This window comes from Magallana gigas, chromosome 3, assembly GCF_963853765.1.
Source record: "Magallana gigas chromosome 3, xbMagGiga1.1, whole genome shotgun sequence".
NCBI lineage: Eukaryota > Metazoa > Mollusca > Bivalvia > Ostreida > Ostreidae > Magallana > Magallana gigas.
In genome coordinates this window covers 6,265,781-6,280,280 of record NC_088855.1, presented here as the reverse complement: position 1 = coordinate 6,280,280, position 14,500 = coordinate 6,265,781, and the positions used below count along the sequence as shown (strand labels likewise).

Below are 14,500 nucleotides of genomic sequence, written 5' to 3'. Positions count from 1 at the left end.
AATAAGAAAAGAATTTTTTTATAGTGTTCATACAGCAGATCTAGAAATCAATAAAAACAAATTAAAATATACCGGTATATTATAATTCAACATCATGTTATAATAACATACATTTAAAACAAAAAAGTTTAATTTTTTTTTAAAAGACCACCAGTTGGATTTGAACCCAAAACACTGAATGTATGTATTCACTAAATCCAGGACGAAACCACTGAGCCACGGAGACTTGTCAGTATATGCTCTATAAAGTACTGTTTGAAACACCACTGTCATATCAATGGACTGGTTTTTTTTATCCTTCAAAAAATAATTTGAAAAGTACATAATTAGTCATCTCTGGGTCATCTCTCCATCTTTTTTTAAAATGCGACATTTTTAATGTTGAAATATGTTACCTTTACACGTTTCAAATTTGTGGAGAGAAGACCCAGAGACAACAAAATCATTTAAAAACAGTTGTAAATAAGTAGGATTTTGCATGAATTGCATCGTGTTGCTATATTTAGACCCATATTATAATAAAACCTTTTGCATTTCAAATATTTTTCCACTCATTCCACATCCAACAGAAACCAAATAACGGTTATAATTCGAAAAATATTCAAAATTAATTGATGAAATTTTCACTCTCCTTGTGCGCCCAGATTCCTGCCGAATCTACATCTTAAGCGCCCACATTCTTTTTTATATGAAAATTTAAGAAGAGGAGGGAAAGAATTGTATTATTTAAAGGAAGAAAGCATAAATTCTATTTGCTAACATATACACGAATCTTTATTCACTAAATCATAATGATGACCTAATATTTTTATAACAAATGATTCTATAGCCTTTTGAAATACTTATCATTTCAACATTATAATACTTTTATCTGTAAATGACTGTGCATATATAGCCATGTACAGGCGAATTCAAATAATTTTGAAAATGTTTATACCTGTACATGTATTAAAATTATCTAAGGAGAATGGGGAATATTCCTTAGTTCTTTGTCTGTCCAAGGATGAAAAGACATTTCTTAACGGAACTTTATACATAAAATATGAAAAAAAATAATTCAAATCGAAATGCTGCATGTCTGTTCCTTGCTTCCCATCCCAAAAGGACCATTGGATCTCTAGTTGCGTTTACATGCACTCACCTAAAAGTGTCGATTTCAGAGGTAAAGGTAAAGCAAGGTGACATCCCAACTACAAAAAGGGACCAAAAATAAAAGTGCACATATACTCCTGGGGAGATAATCATTGGTTTATCTACCATTTGGCGGACAGATGGAGCGGTAATCTCCCCTCAACACTTTTGTTTTTCTTTATCTCCCTTTAGGTCCAAGAACTGCATTATCAAAACTGCCTCACCTGCTTATAAAAGCGATACACAAGTTGTCCCGGACAGCAGTTCGATTTAGCTACTAGCGATCGAAGGCTGACTTCTGTAGGTATGTCTTAATTCCTTCCGTCCAGTGTATGGCATAAGTTAAAATTTTATTTTAATTGCCAATTTTTTTTTGGACCGGCCATTCAGTTCAGTAAAAATTCTTAAAATTCAAAACTTTCATTTTAATGATTTGTTTACTTACCTATTCATTTAATAATGTTACATCGATGGATTTACAAGCACGGCTTCTCTTGTAGATCAAAATGAGGCTGTTGATTGCTGTTTGTGTGATGTGGATAGGCCTTGCCACTAGCAACGCCGACTCCAGTCAAAGGTTGCAGAAGATGGAGCAGATAATGAAAGACCTGACGAAACAGTTGGTAACCCAGCAGTTCTACGTGGAAGAGAGGATCCGCTCGGACGGAGACTCAGGTTAGCTAAAATCATTCACCTTGGTGTCATTAATAGTGACCATGCATGAGTATAAATTAGAATCACCGATCTTGGTGTGGTCTGCCTTACAGATGAAACATGCTTACTTGTTTTACTTGTTCCTTTTTAACACTTACAAATGTAAGACAGTAGGCACTATTATATTGATTATGAAAAGTAAATACTATATAATTAACGGCAATTTTTGGTATATTCATAACATATATATTATTTTAAAGAGACATGACTTTGTATATTTTGATAATACAGAGTTGTACTGTTTTATTTTTGTGATATCAACGTTTTGAATGATGCAAAGAAGAAACTGTTTCTTGGTCAAAATTAAATTGCATATTGAAAAGATTAAGAATAATTCTACAATTATTGATTATCAGAAAACATACGCATTTAAATAAAAGAGTAAAACTTTTTTCTGGTATTTTTTCGCGGAAAGAATAGAATTACCAGTCAATCTTTATATCATTGGAGAAAAATGTTGTAATTCGGATTGGTCGTTGAAATCACCGATTATTCGGAAGAGTTATATATACATATATATGATACCATTACTTTATATATGCTGATTTCATATAAGTCAACCTGCAATTCTATTAGAATAGAACTCTGTAAAAATATCTTTTCGGAAATTGTGTTTTGGCTTTAATTAAAAACATTTGGAAGAATATCGTTATAATGCTTATCAAGATAAGTATGCTATTTTTTTTCTTCAGGAATCAAACAAGTCAGGCGTATTTCAACAGGGACGGATACGTACAACTCTGAGACGACCAGCGCTGTACATTCCCATCCTAACTACAAGGATGTCATAGGCTTTGGGGAAGTCAACGTTGTTCTGAATGGCGTTGAATTTCGAACCCGACATAATGACTACTCCCTAGTAATGCCTAGCCACCACGCCAATGCGTATCATGTAACAGAAAAAATCCCATATCCACAAGTACCTCCATCTGTTTTAGCAAAAAGCACGGTTCCCGAGCAAATAGCGGAAATGAAGGAATATTTCCGTGCATTCAGGCTTCAAAATTACACTATCAGGAACTACGGGAATTTCTTCAAGCCGGTCTTGTGTTATTTGGAAGGTAACTGGGAATGGAACACGAACCACCTTCACGAACCCTTCCATAGCGAGACCCACCATCTGGACGCGGAAAGTTACGATGCTCTGGTTGACAAGGTCAGACTCAACTCCTACACAGGAATGAGCGACCAGCATCAAAATGTAGCCTACCTTCCTAAGAAAATAATGGATATTGACGAGAATGGGAATCCTAGATACGCCCAGTGGAACTATAGAATTCTATGTAATCCTCTGAATCATGTAGACCTCAAAGTTTTCAAACCCATTGACGATATCGCTTTTAGAATGTCAAGAAAATACAATATGTCAACATACACTCGTACCGACGAGGCCAGGTTTACCGTTGCCGCTGAACCACACAGGGCGACATTTAATCAGCGGGAGGGGTACGGAATGTTTGAGGATAAAGCCTATGCTAGAGGAGTACTTGATAACCTTATGCACCAGGTTCCGGGGGCAAACAATTATCGCGGTGGCCAACAGGACACTGAATTCAACGAAACGGCACTTTATGCCGATCTTGGACATGAACGACGGGAAAACACGGCGCGATACCACCGCGAGTACCGACTCCACCACGGGATGCAGTTTAACCAAAGGGGATTTTCCGACAACAACTTGTGGGTTGCCCAGACTCACCAGAATAGAGTCGCTTCAATCACTTTAAGGTCGTGCAAAACTGTCGGTACACTAAAAACCAACTGCACGTCTACGACAGAAAAATTTACCTACGCCATACCCTTGGAGATAATTTATCTGAACCCATTGCACTCATGGAACCCATACAAACTTGAAATGAAGAATGAAACCATGGTTGCAGAAAATGGCCGCACTGGAGATGCGCACAATGCCCATCTAGCTTACAATGGTATTTCTCCTTCTCAGTTCTACCAGACTCCGTCTGAGTTCTTTGGAAACACAGCTGGACAGGAAGTAGGCGTTCTTGACCCCAGTGGTTCCATACACCGTGTAATGGCTTCTGGAATTCAGACCATCCTACCAAACATTCCTGGAGTTGGTGTCGTGAGACAAAGATGGCCGATCTACCCTCTCCATAGAGAGGGAGACAGCGTTGGGAAAGAAGCCGACGCCTTGCTGGAAATGATGAATCACATGTCGTCCATGTCTACACTCTACCAAGCGCCAACGGTCCAAGGCAAACACGACACCGTAAAACCAGACCTCCAGTTCAGACTGAATCCATCACAGACTGACCCCCCGGGACCTCACGACCACGAGTTCTTTGTTTCAGCCAGCGACTGGGAGGACCTCATCAACAAAAATGTCATGGTTCGTGTCCAGACGTCACCGTCCGAGGGAAGCCAAGAGGAGAGCCACAGCCATTACCTAGAGTTAGCCCTGGACAGACACACCCACAAACCAGTCATCAATAAGTGTGACGAACAGAATCACCACTGCTGGGATGGCCATAGAGAGTTCGAGGAAGTCACCTACCCGCTCTTTTAACCTGTAATTCATATTAAATAAACCGTTTGTTTCCGAGTTCTTAGTCAGAGTTGTTTTTAGCATTTCTTCAAGAAGGTAGATTTTTATGGAGGGTAATCGTGTTCAAAAATCCGGACATGTAAACTTGTAAATCCGAATATGCAATCGTGTTGATGTGTGAGCCTGAGTATGGATATGTGTAATTCTGATCGTGTAACCTATAAAACTCGGGCATAAACACGTGTAAGATTTGACTCAGTTCCTTCGAATGATGCACATTTTGCAACTTTATTGTTTACATTAGTTAATTAAACCTTCAACTTTGCATACTTTCAATCCGTAGTTTCTGCATTTGTAACTTCAGGCTCGGCAATAGCACATCTGACATGATACAAATTGACAAATGTAAAGTCTACAAGTTTGTCGAATTTTGACAGGACCTTATATGGCAACTGCCTTGCTGCGGGAAAAGGCATGCCGTAACCGCCGGAATGAAAGAAAAATATTCAGCTAAACTGTTGCAATAAGCTTTTAATGAACGACACCTTTTCTATCGAAAACACCGGTATTATTTTTAGAAAAAAATTGAGATATGATTGAAACTGGACCAAACAGGAAGAGGTCATGTAGAAAAAAAATCGTTGCTGATGTGACGAATGCGCTAATTTCCGTAATATAATTCTCATGATATTATAAAAGGAAATGCCTAATATCTTATTTCTCTAAAAAAAAATTTGACATGTAATTTAAACTGGAATATAAGTAAGTGCGTACTCGTTTCTAGAAATGAGACGGATCAAGAAATTTCCTAAAGGGGTGAATATATTTTTAGCGGCATGGGGTTCGAAGACCGCCGTGAGGTCGCATGTAACTCCATTGCTTCTGAATTCTAAGAATTTTGAGAGAGAATTTTTAACCGGGTTTCCGATTATTGAAATAGTAAAAATTGCAGGCGGGGGAGTGGCTGTCAAAAAGGTACCCTTATTGTACCAATAACTCCTCGAACAGTTTTCAAGATAGGAAGTTGTTCTTTTGCAGATCATTTATACATCAGAGGTATGCAAATTGCTAGGATTTTGATTTCTGATAATTTATGAAAAAATATCAGCTGTTGAACTTAGTCATTTTTGGGTAAAAACATTGCATATAGAGTACCCCATTTTTACTCATGGTATTTTTCTGAATTAGTTAGAATAAACGACCTGCAAAGATTTGGTAATTTTTCGCGGAAAAATTTGTTACTTTACATGTATTAATACTTTTTATTGTTGTGTAAGTGAAAGATAAATAATAACACAATCTTCAATAATAATAAAGAACTAGCGCATATTTTTTGTGCGATGTAAATTGAAGTTTTACTATGGGAGGCACTGTAGCTCCCAGGTCGTCCATCTGTATTTTTAGACAGGGAGATACAGACCTGCAGCTAGTTCACAAGTGGCTGTAAAGCTGTATTATACTAGCTCTCCAGAAAATTTTTATCAACCAACTTCACAAAGTGAGTCTGTATTGAACCGACATTCAGGACGTCATACTCATATCCCGTAATAATTGCTTGAAATTAATAAAAAAAAATGCCAATTTTTACCTGCATGAGAGGCTTTTCCCCCTATATATTGCCGACAGTGCAGAGAAACATTTCTTAAAATAATTTATACACATTTTAATTTCACGACAGTTAACCTTATCTTTGGAATTTTTATTCATTTTTTTAAAGAGGATGTCGCTTCTTATGTCTCATATTAATCACATTCCAAAACCAATGTCTTTAAATAGTTTGTTTTTCTCGATAACTTTGCAACTCAGCTGGCCGACCCCGTGTAATTTTTCGCGGGGGGGGGGGGGGGGGGGGGAGGGGGGGAGGGAGGTCTTGTCACAACTTTGAGATATTTTTCTTAATTCAGCCGAGGCCTATACTTTAACAATGTGTTGCATGAACTCTAATAACAATGACGTCAGAAGCAAATTGAAAAAAATATTGACAAGAATTCCCATAATCATGAAAATTCTAATCCGTAGGGGGAAGGTATACCAATAACTCCAATCTTACCTGCCCAATTTTCCCCCCAAATCATGAAATTCCTAATCCGTGGTGGTGGTGGTGGGGGGGGGGGGTTGTGTGCTAGTATACCTACTATGACTCTAATTGACTCTAATTTTTAATATCACTATTAATATTTCATTCTCTTTAAGGTCTTTTAAGGAACAATTTTGTTTGTATCGAGGAAAAAGTAGGGGGGGGGGGAATGAAACCTCCCTGTTGCTATATTCCTAATGGTTAGGTCTAACTTGGCAAAAAAAGGGGGGGGGGGGCTATATATCTTTATACACGTGTATTCAAACAAAGTCATTAAATGTAATTTTTTTCAGTTCTAAGAGGATATCTGAAGCCGATCGAATTCTTTACTCGCATCTTTTATACATCTAATATTTATATATTTATATATTTATCTTGATAAAATGTACACCAATCTCATAATTTAATTTTCCGAAAAATAATACTCTATGAAATGTTGTTATCCAGAGATAATATGATTATAGGCCTACCTAATATATATTTTTTTAAATTTATTCTGTCCCTATTCCGGCGATTACGGCATGCCTTTACCTGCAACTAGCCTTTTTCTATCAGTGACGTCACTGTTTCCATATAAGGTCATGTCAAAATTCGACAAACTTGTAGACTTTACATTTGTCAATCTGTATCATGTCAGATGTGCTATTGCCGAGCCTGAAGTTACAAATGCAGAAACTACGGACTGAAAGTGTGCAAAGTTGAAAGTTTAATTAACTAATGTAAACAATAAAGTTGCAAAATGTGCATTATGCGAAGGAACGGAGTCAAATCTTACACGTGTTTATGCCCGAGTTTTATAGGTTACACGATCAGAATTACACATATTCATACTCAGGCTAACACATCAACACGATTGCATTTTCGAATTTACAAGTTTACATGTCTGGATTTTTGAACACGATTACCCTCCATAGATTTTATAATAATCTTTAAAGAGTCTTGTCAATGTGTTTAAAACCCATACATGTGGTATACTCTATGAAATGTATTTTATCGAGACATGAGAGTATGTTTAATGTGGTATGGGACACCTGTCAATATTGATATAGATAAGTACATTATTAATAATATCAAAATACCTTCCTCGATTTAGAATTTTGATATTTTACAATACATGAATTTGACCAAAGAATGTTTTTAAAAAATTTGGAAAAATTATAAAAACCCAAACGGGATAACAACTCATGACTTAATAACAATTTTTAGTTTACGTTCTTACCCACTGCACTAGGTTAAGAAACATTACGAAATTTTACCTGATTTTATTCTTTATTTCGATAGGAAGTACGTCACAATAGGGTGATATCATATTCCACCATGGATAATACTCAAAGATTGTTTTAAATTCTGTCCCTGAGTGTGTAATGTCTGCGTTTGTTAGAATGGATGAAACTATGGGCAGGTTATTGTTAATAAGTAAAGTCGACAGAGTAATGATCATTACCTTCATAACCCGCATGAATCATCAAAACAAGCATTTTATCGTTTATATTTACATTTTTTAAACAAAATAAATTGATTGTAAAAAGTAATTTAAATTCATTAAATTACTGTTAATGTACATCAGTATGTTAGCTAAAAGAAACAGCTAGCCAAATTGTCTCCTGTGAGACTTTTAGTCTGACATCATCATGGTTATTTCGTGCAACCCATAATTTTCTTAGGTCGCTGTAGGTTCGGACCAATTGATAAACAGGTCGTATAGATTTCAATCTGGCTGTTTCTATATAGGGCTACATGTATGAATTAACTTTAAGTTTCCGTAAGAAAAAAAAGAGGGAATTATACTTGGTAGATGTAAATATATATTAATAGTGACATGTAAATTTTAACATAAACATGTTTGTAGCACAGTAGTATGCTTGCAAAATGTTGAAATTAATGGTATAGAAAAAAGTAATATTATTTTTAAAAAGTTAACAACTGAAATTGTACAGTTAATTACATAGTATAACATGTTAATGCTAACGGACATTATCCAATTCAAAGTGAATATATTTGTTAGTATTTAACAAATTATGTAGCTAAACAATGAAAATTTTGAAATGAATACAGTTACTTATAGTTACACTTAAGTTTTCGAAACTTGTAACATTCTGACTAACAATGAACTTTATGATAGAAATTAAAGTAACAGCTACAACGATACTTAGACGCTTTCAATCAAAATTTATTTCTTAGTCCTTTTACATGTATTGGAATATTTGTTTAATGAAGACCCCCTTCCAAAAAAGAGGACAAAATATGATCAATAAATTTGACCAATTACTCTAACTTGTTGGTCATTCAATGAGAACCTGCAATGATAATCACAATGAAATACTTTCCAGCGATATAACTTTATATTCGCTTTGTCGCCTTTCATCTCATTACATATGCGACCCTGATACCAAACTCTACCACAAGTCAAAATCCAGATTGGCGATCACCAATCGGTCCGTTTCCTTTATCACAGACATGGCGACATGACCAGCAGTTACTGTGTGGAGTTTTTCCTGGCCGGATTGGCGGGCTGTGGAGCTTGCCTTTTTACCAATCCCCTAGAAGTTGTGAAAATCCGGATGCAGCTCCAAGGTGAGCTGAAAGCAAGAGGACAGGCCACCATTGTGTATAGGTAATGAAATATTTATCTCCACACCTGCTGCATGCGTATGTTATCTTATCCCAGTCTGTTATACAGACATGGCACAGTTAATGATAGATTCTTGACATTCGCTGTAGACCTGAAATAGACTCATTAAACGTATACACGAATAAACTGCTGAATAAAATACAAGGGTATTGCACTAGGAACGCACTGCATGGTCTGTACACGATCGCCAAGAGCGAGGGACTTACCGGCATCCAGAAAGGACTGGTCCCGGGACTATGGTACCAGATGACGATGAACGGTCTCAGACTGGGGACGTTCCAGATTCTGACCAACCTTGGTTACACTACCACACCCACCGGCGAGTACTCAATCCCCAGGAACATCGCAGCCAGCGCAGTGGCCGGGGGTCTAGCCACGTGGGTGGGGAGTCCGTTCTACCTGGTGGGTTTCTTTGTTCATCGCTTTTTCTTACTTTTGCTTTGTCAGACCAGTGTAGCTGTATCTCTCTGGGGGGTTTTGTAGGATTTTAACCATTTTATTTTCAGAATAGAGATGTACATGTAGTAAGATATATATACATAACATGTTGAAGAATTGAATGTAAGAAATTAATGTAGCATAATTTTAAACATCTTTAATATATTGTTTTTCCCTTTGTTTTTGGTTTATTTTTGTAATTTCTGTTTTAAAAACAATAATCTCATTTACTTTTTTAATGTTAAGTACTGTTTTGAAAAAATAAATACTTTTTAATGCACTTTGCAACACACTAAAATTTAAAACTTTTAAACTTAAAAATGTTTGTCAAATACGTACGACGTATGAAGATGTATGTGTTGAGCATCTTACAGGTGATACATGAAAAACATACAAGTTAATATCAAAGGATATGTATGTAGCAAATGTGAACAAAAAGAGCAATCATTAATATACATTTCCAGGTAAAAACGCACCTTCAGTCCAAGGCGGTTCAAGATATAGCAGTAGGGTATCAGCATGCTCACGAGAGTATGAGCCACGGCCTTCTGAGCATCTATCGGACTTCCGGTATAACCGGTATGTGGCGCGGTGCGCATGCGTCAGTGATAAAGGTAATGATTGGCTCCGCCGTTCAGCTGACCACGTTTTCGTTCACTAGGCAGTACATCATTGGTAAGAAAGTGAGTAGTTTTACACAGCATAAATAAATTGAGACCAATTTATATGTAATATAGGTGTCCATAAAATGCAAAGAAACGTAGGAGCAATGTCCTTTAACATTAACGCACGTTCAAAACAACTGATGCTTAATTGAACTTTTGGTGAGACAACCATTCTCAAAGGTTGACAACCTTTTTATTACAGTACTTCGATCCAGATGATGGACGCAATGCATTATTAGCAACGCTGGCCAGTGCCATAACTAACACATTGTTTATGACACCCTTCGACGTTGTAGCTACCCGTATGTATAACCAAGGCGTGTGTTCGAAAGGAAAAGGTCTGACGTACACTGGCGTGTCAAACTGTTTCGTTCAGATATTCCAAACGGAGGGACTCTGGGGCTTCTACAAAGGGTGGGGTCCACAGTTCCTAAGGCTTGGTCCACAAACTGTCCTCAGTTTATTTTTCTGGGACAGGCTGCGTTATTTGTATAAACGGTCATTCCCCTAACGATTTGTAGAGAACGAGCTCGTTCTGTGAGCATGTATTTATTAGAACCAACAAGGTAATCATCATAAATCCCGGCTGGACCCCTTGTTATTGTCATTTATGTCTATACGTGATGTAGTTTAATATTCTATTTCAATGAGAAGGATGGTTTTCTTCCTCTCGCGAACCCGAAGAGTTATGGCATTGAGGATCTGAACTACAGTTGATAAATAAACTATCTGGAAAACAATGAAACGCCCGTTAAACAGACAGAATCCCCCAATAAACCTTAACCCAAACATCGCAGGGTCTTTTAACCTTGCAAAGTTTGATAATGAATTAAATGTTGTCATCATAATGTTCTGTCGTATCTCTTTTCAAAGTATCGGGGCATGTTTTATCATAGATAAACATGACTTTGTTTTCTATTGTGATAAAATTCATTTGGATAATTTTTCTTTTACTTGATAGTAGTTCTTATCATGATATTCATATTTGGAGAGAAAGAGAGAGAAAGAGAATGGAAAGAGAGTATTTGCAATTTACTCTTCTGAATTTTTATTATTTTTTGTCATTTTAATACAATATCGATTTCTCACTATAATTAATTTAAAAAATTGTACTTCATACATGTATATGTAAACAATGTTATTGATTTTCAAGTCGTACGACCTCAAAACATACATAGTTTGGGAAATCTAATTTTGTATTTTTAACTCTTTACTCGGTGTAACCAGAAAGTATAAGGTTCTCGGCAATTTGGTTTGGTTGAATAGATCATTGAAAGCTTATTTAATTGTACGAAACCTTAATAAATCACGAAGTCAGTGTTATTGAAAAAAGAAGAAATTGCAGCGTTACTTCCCTCACAATACAACCAGAAAAATGAGGTGTCCACGGTTTTTTTCTAATTGATTGGGTCTAACTTGATCTGTTGAGCCTTAATGAAGAACAGCCATGATATCTTGAATACAAAGACTGAGGGTCCTGGACAGCACTGCGTAGCGTTATTGATAGGGATCCGTCGAGGGTCAATGTAGCACAGTCAGATCGGGGGTCCTTTGGTATTTCAATAATATCATTACTGAACGACGATTTAAGACGGATCATAGAGTTCTCCAATCAATGGTTTTGATTGGCTAAGACCGTAAAGCCAAAAAGAGACCTAGTCTGCCATAGATTCCCTTTTCAGAGAATGTTGTCGAAGTATAACTTTGGTGGACCTTATCTTGTTAATCAATCTCGCTATAAACTCTGTAACATGTAGCCCTGCCAATATTGAGCTTGGATATTAGCAAAACCAAGCAGCCCAAATTGTTTTCTGTGATTTCCAATTTTGCTTCTAACTAGTTAGAGAATGTGAAATTTGATCAAGACTAATTCGCTTTATTCAATTACGACGATTGTGCTTTCTGTTGTGAGTCTTTACGTCTATGTTAAAATACAGTTAGTATCTAGATGTAGAATTCCCGTAGAATTAAACTAGACATCCGAGGCGCCGCCAGGCGGGCACCTGCTCTATCCTTCGTTTCAGTGTTTCTTCCTGGAATAAAGAATATTGGCTTTGCAATGCAGAATCTGATTTTCTTTCCATTAGCATATTAAGTGTCTTGTTTTGTTCTGTAGTAATTGCTCCATAACATCATTATTCAAACTTCTAATTCTGAATGACGTTTCCGAGGTTCGGGAACAAGGGATGATCAATTTTGTCCTAAGATTTTAAGTCAACGGCCATCTTCACATTACGTAATCCCAGAAGGTATTACCGCAAAGAAGAATCTTTAATTAAACAAAATGGCTTTTTAGACGAACTTTGCATTACAATTGATTCTAGAATTACTGGTATATTCGATGTGTCATGTACGGTTCTGAACGTTATTGACATCTGTAATGTAATCATAATCGTTTGACTGCCATTCTGAATCTAAACGGATATGCTTTAACCAATTGTTTCTGTATAATCGATACAAATAGTTCACATTGCATCGGTTGTCACAAAATCCTACAGACATGTATTTATACATAGTACACCAACCTGAAAGTTAAATACACATTAGGACGCTAATTTAGTTAAAAATGGAAACTCTTTAGTAGATAAGATTCACAATTTAGCAACATTCCTTTTGACTGATACATAAAATAGTGTAGTCCTTTGTATTTTAAATTTTGTATAGATGCAATCATCCCATCTTGTTTTTTAGTTGGATAATGAAATTTTATCTCGTTGCATTTAACTGTCTAGTCAAAGAAGGGTATTTGACTCAATTGTATAATTGGCTATGAATGTTCATGGTTCGAAGAGATTTACAAACAAGTAAACAAACTCAAAGGATAAACCTATATAGTCTAGATCAGGTTCTATAAACCTGCCAAAAGTGCTTATGGTTCAGATCTATTTTAAGTTTTTCCCTTAAATGATTAATCAGTCTGCTTAGGAATAAAAAAAAATCTATATTGAGTAACGTAAATCTTTTGCTTGATGTCTATAGGAATCATTCCACTAAGAAACCATCGTCTCAAGCCTTTTGAAAAACTCACCAAAATTGATATTCCTATTGAGTATTTAGGGAGCTGATTTTGAGGATTACATTTCTTCACACACATTAACAAATGTTAAAAGAATCTCGAGAATACAGATAGAAGAATGGGATTAAATTCTGAAAAATGTTTTCCAGTGTTATTTCAAATCGACACAGTTCCTTCGAAAGTTAACGAAACGAAACAATATACACTACCCTTGGGGTTTGTTATCTAATCACACTACATAACCGCCCTGACATTAGTTCAGCGCAAATCTCTACTGTGCTCCATTATTTATGGTTATCTTAAAAACCTAAGTAACATATTAAGAAGAAATAAAAAAAAAACGTACAGAGGGTGGAACGGGAAAAAAGTAAGAAGAATTACGGTAGCCAAGAGAATTCTTATTCGATAGTGTTTTTAAATAATTTATTTCTTTAATTCTCTTTGGTTGATATACTTATTTTACTTAATTAAAGTTTGAATCGATTGATTACTCAACCAAAGAATTGAATGTCGCGAGGCGGTTCTACGATAGATTTATACTTCAACCGTCTGACTCGCAACGTCAGAGACGAAGCGATGTCTCATAAGGGATTTACAGAAAAGAACAACTTATATTTTATTTGTTTTCCAGAGATTAATGTATTGTATCGTGTTGTTTTTCATTTATATGACTTAAATCCATTGTATAACTTAATTGAAAAAAAATATCGGAGATGATGTATGGTTTTGATTTTTTTAACTAAAAGGAAGATGGAGACACACCGTTGATCCAGCGTAACGTCCATTTTGTTTTTCTTTTAAATCTCGATGTACAGAACACTTGTAAGTTAGAGTTTATGTACTTTCTACGACATAGAGGCGCTTTGTGTGTATTATTCTAAAATGTTGTTTCTTTTCTGGTCTTTCCTTTTTCGGTAAAACAATTTTGGTGAACATATAAAAGATGATAAAAAGAAGGGTGTTTTGTTTATTTTGTACTTACAGGATTCACCGAAACGTATTGATGTTCCATGCATCGTATATACTTGTTGTTTTACCATGATATAGACCAAAGAAAGCATCTCCTTCAGTGTCCATCTTCTCTTAACCATACAAAATGAGTAAAAGTATACTAATAACGCCATTATCGATTACTTTGTTTTACAGAAACGAAAAACAATTCAAATATGGAAGATTCCGCTGACGTACCTTGTATGTCAACCTCAGATGATGATTTATAATTTGTCTTAATTTCAAGGTTCTACCGATCTTTAAACAAAACACAACTTTAAAAGACAATCATCATTTAAAATAATCGGTTTCACTTTTGAACGCATATTTG

The 14,500-nt window shown here is 35.9% G+C and overlaps 2 protein-coding genes across 3 annotated transcripts; both read left to right on the top strand.

Moving 5' to 3' along the window:
• The first annotated feature begins 1,278 nt into the window (after positions 1-1,278).
• On the top strand, positions 1,279-4,408 carry LOC105340547 (uncharacterized). Of its 2 annotated transcripts, none has more exons than XM_011446668.4 (3): positions 1,279-1,435; positions 1,632-1,806; positions 2,538-4,408. In XM_011446668.4, the coding sequence occupies exons 2-3, from the start codon at positions 1,638-1,640 to the stop codon at positions 4,370-4,372; spliced, it is 2,004 nt and encodes a 667-aa protein (XP_011444970.2). In that variant the 5' UTR covers positions 1,279-1,435; positions 1,632-1,637; the 3' UTR covers positions 4,373-4,408. The 2 variants fall into 2 exon arrangements, with proteins under 2 accessions (XP_011444970.2, XP_011444971.2); XM_011446669.4 differs by having other exon boundaries at positions 1,293-1,431.
• A 4,287-nt stretch (positions 4,409-8,695) lies between these two features.
• Positions 8,696-14,104, top strand: LOC105340546 (solute carrier family 25 member 35). The gene is made up of 4 exons (XM_066078255.1): positions 8,696-9,042; positions 9,219-9,462; positions 9,963-10,181; positions 10,366-14,104. Exons 1-4 carry the CDS (start codon positions 8,894-8,896, stop codon positions 10,672-10,674), a joined length of 921 nt encoding a protein of 306 aa, XP_065934327.1. The 5' UTR covers positions 8,696-8,893; the 3' UTR covers positions 10,675-14,104.
• The last annotated feature ends 396 nt before the right edge of the window (positions 14,105-14,500 follow it).

Excerpts from the sequence above, each read along its gene's own strand:
- LOC105340547 (XM_011446668.4), top strand. The coding sequence starts at position 1,638 with ATGAGGCTGTTGATTGCTGTTTGTGTGATGTGGATAGGCCTTGCCACT. Across the intron at positions 1,807-2,537 it reads CCGCTCGGACGGAGACTCAG|GAATCAAACAAGTCAGGCGT; the intron begins GTTAGCTAAAAT and ends TTTTTTCTTCAG.
- LOC105340546 (XM_066078255.1), top strand. The coding sequence starts at position 8,894 with ATGACCAGCAGTTACTGTGTGGAGTTTTTCCTGGCCGGATTGGCGGGC. Across the intron at positions 9,463-9,962 it reads TGGGGAGTCCGTTCTACCTG|GTAAAAACGCACCTTCAGTC; the intron begins GTGGGTTTCTTT and ends ATACATTTCCAG. Across the intron at positions 10,182-10,365 it reads AGTACATCATTGGTAAGAAA|TACTTCGATCCAGATGATGG; the intron begins GTGAGTAGTTTT and ends TTTTTATTACAG.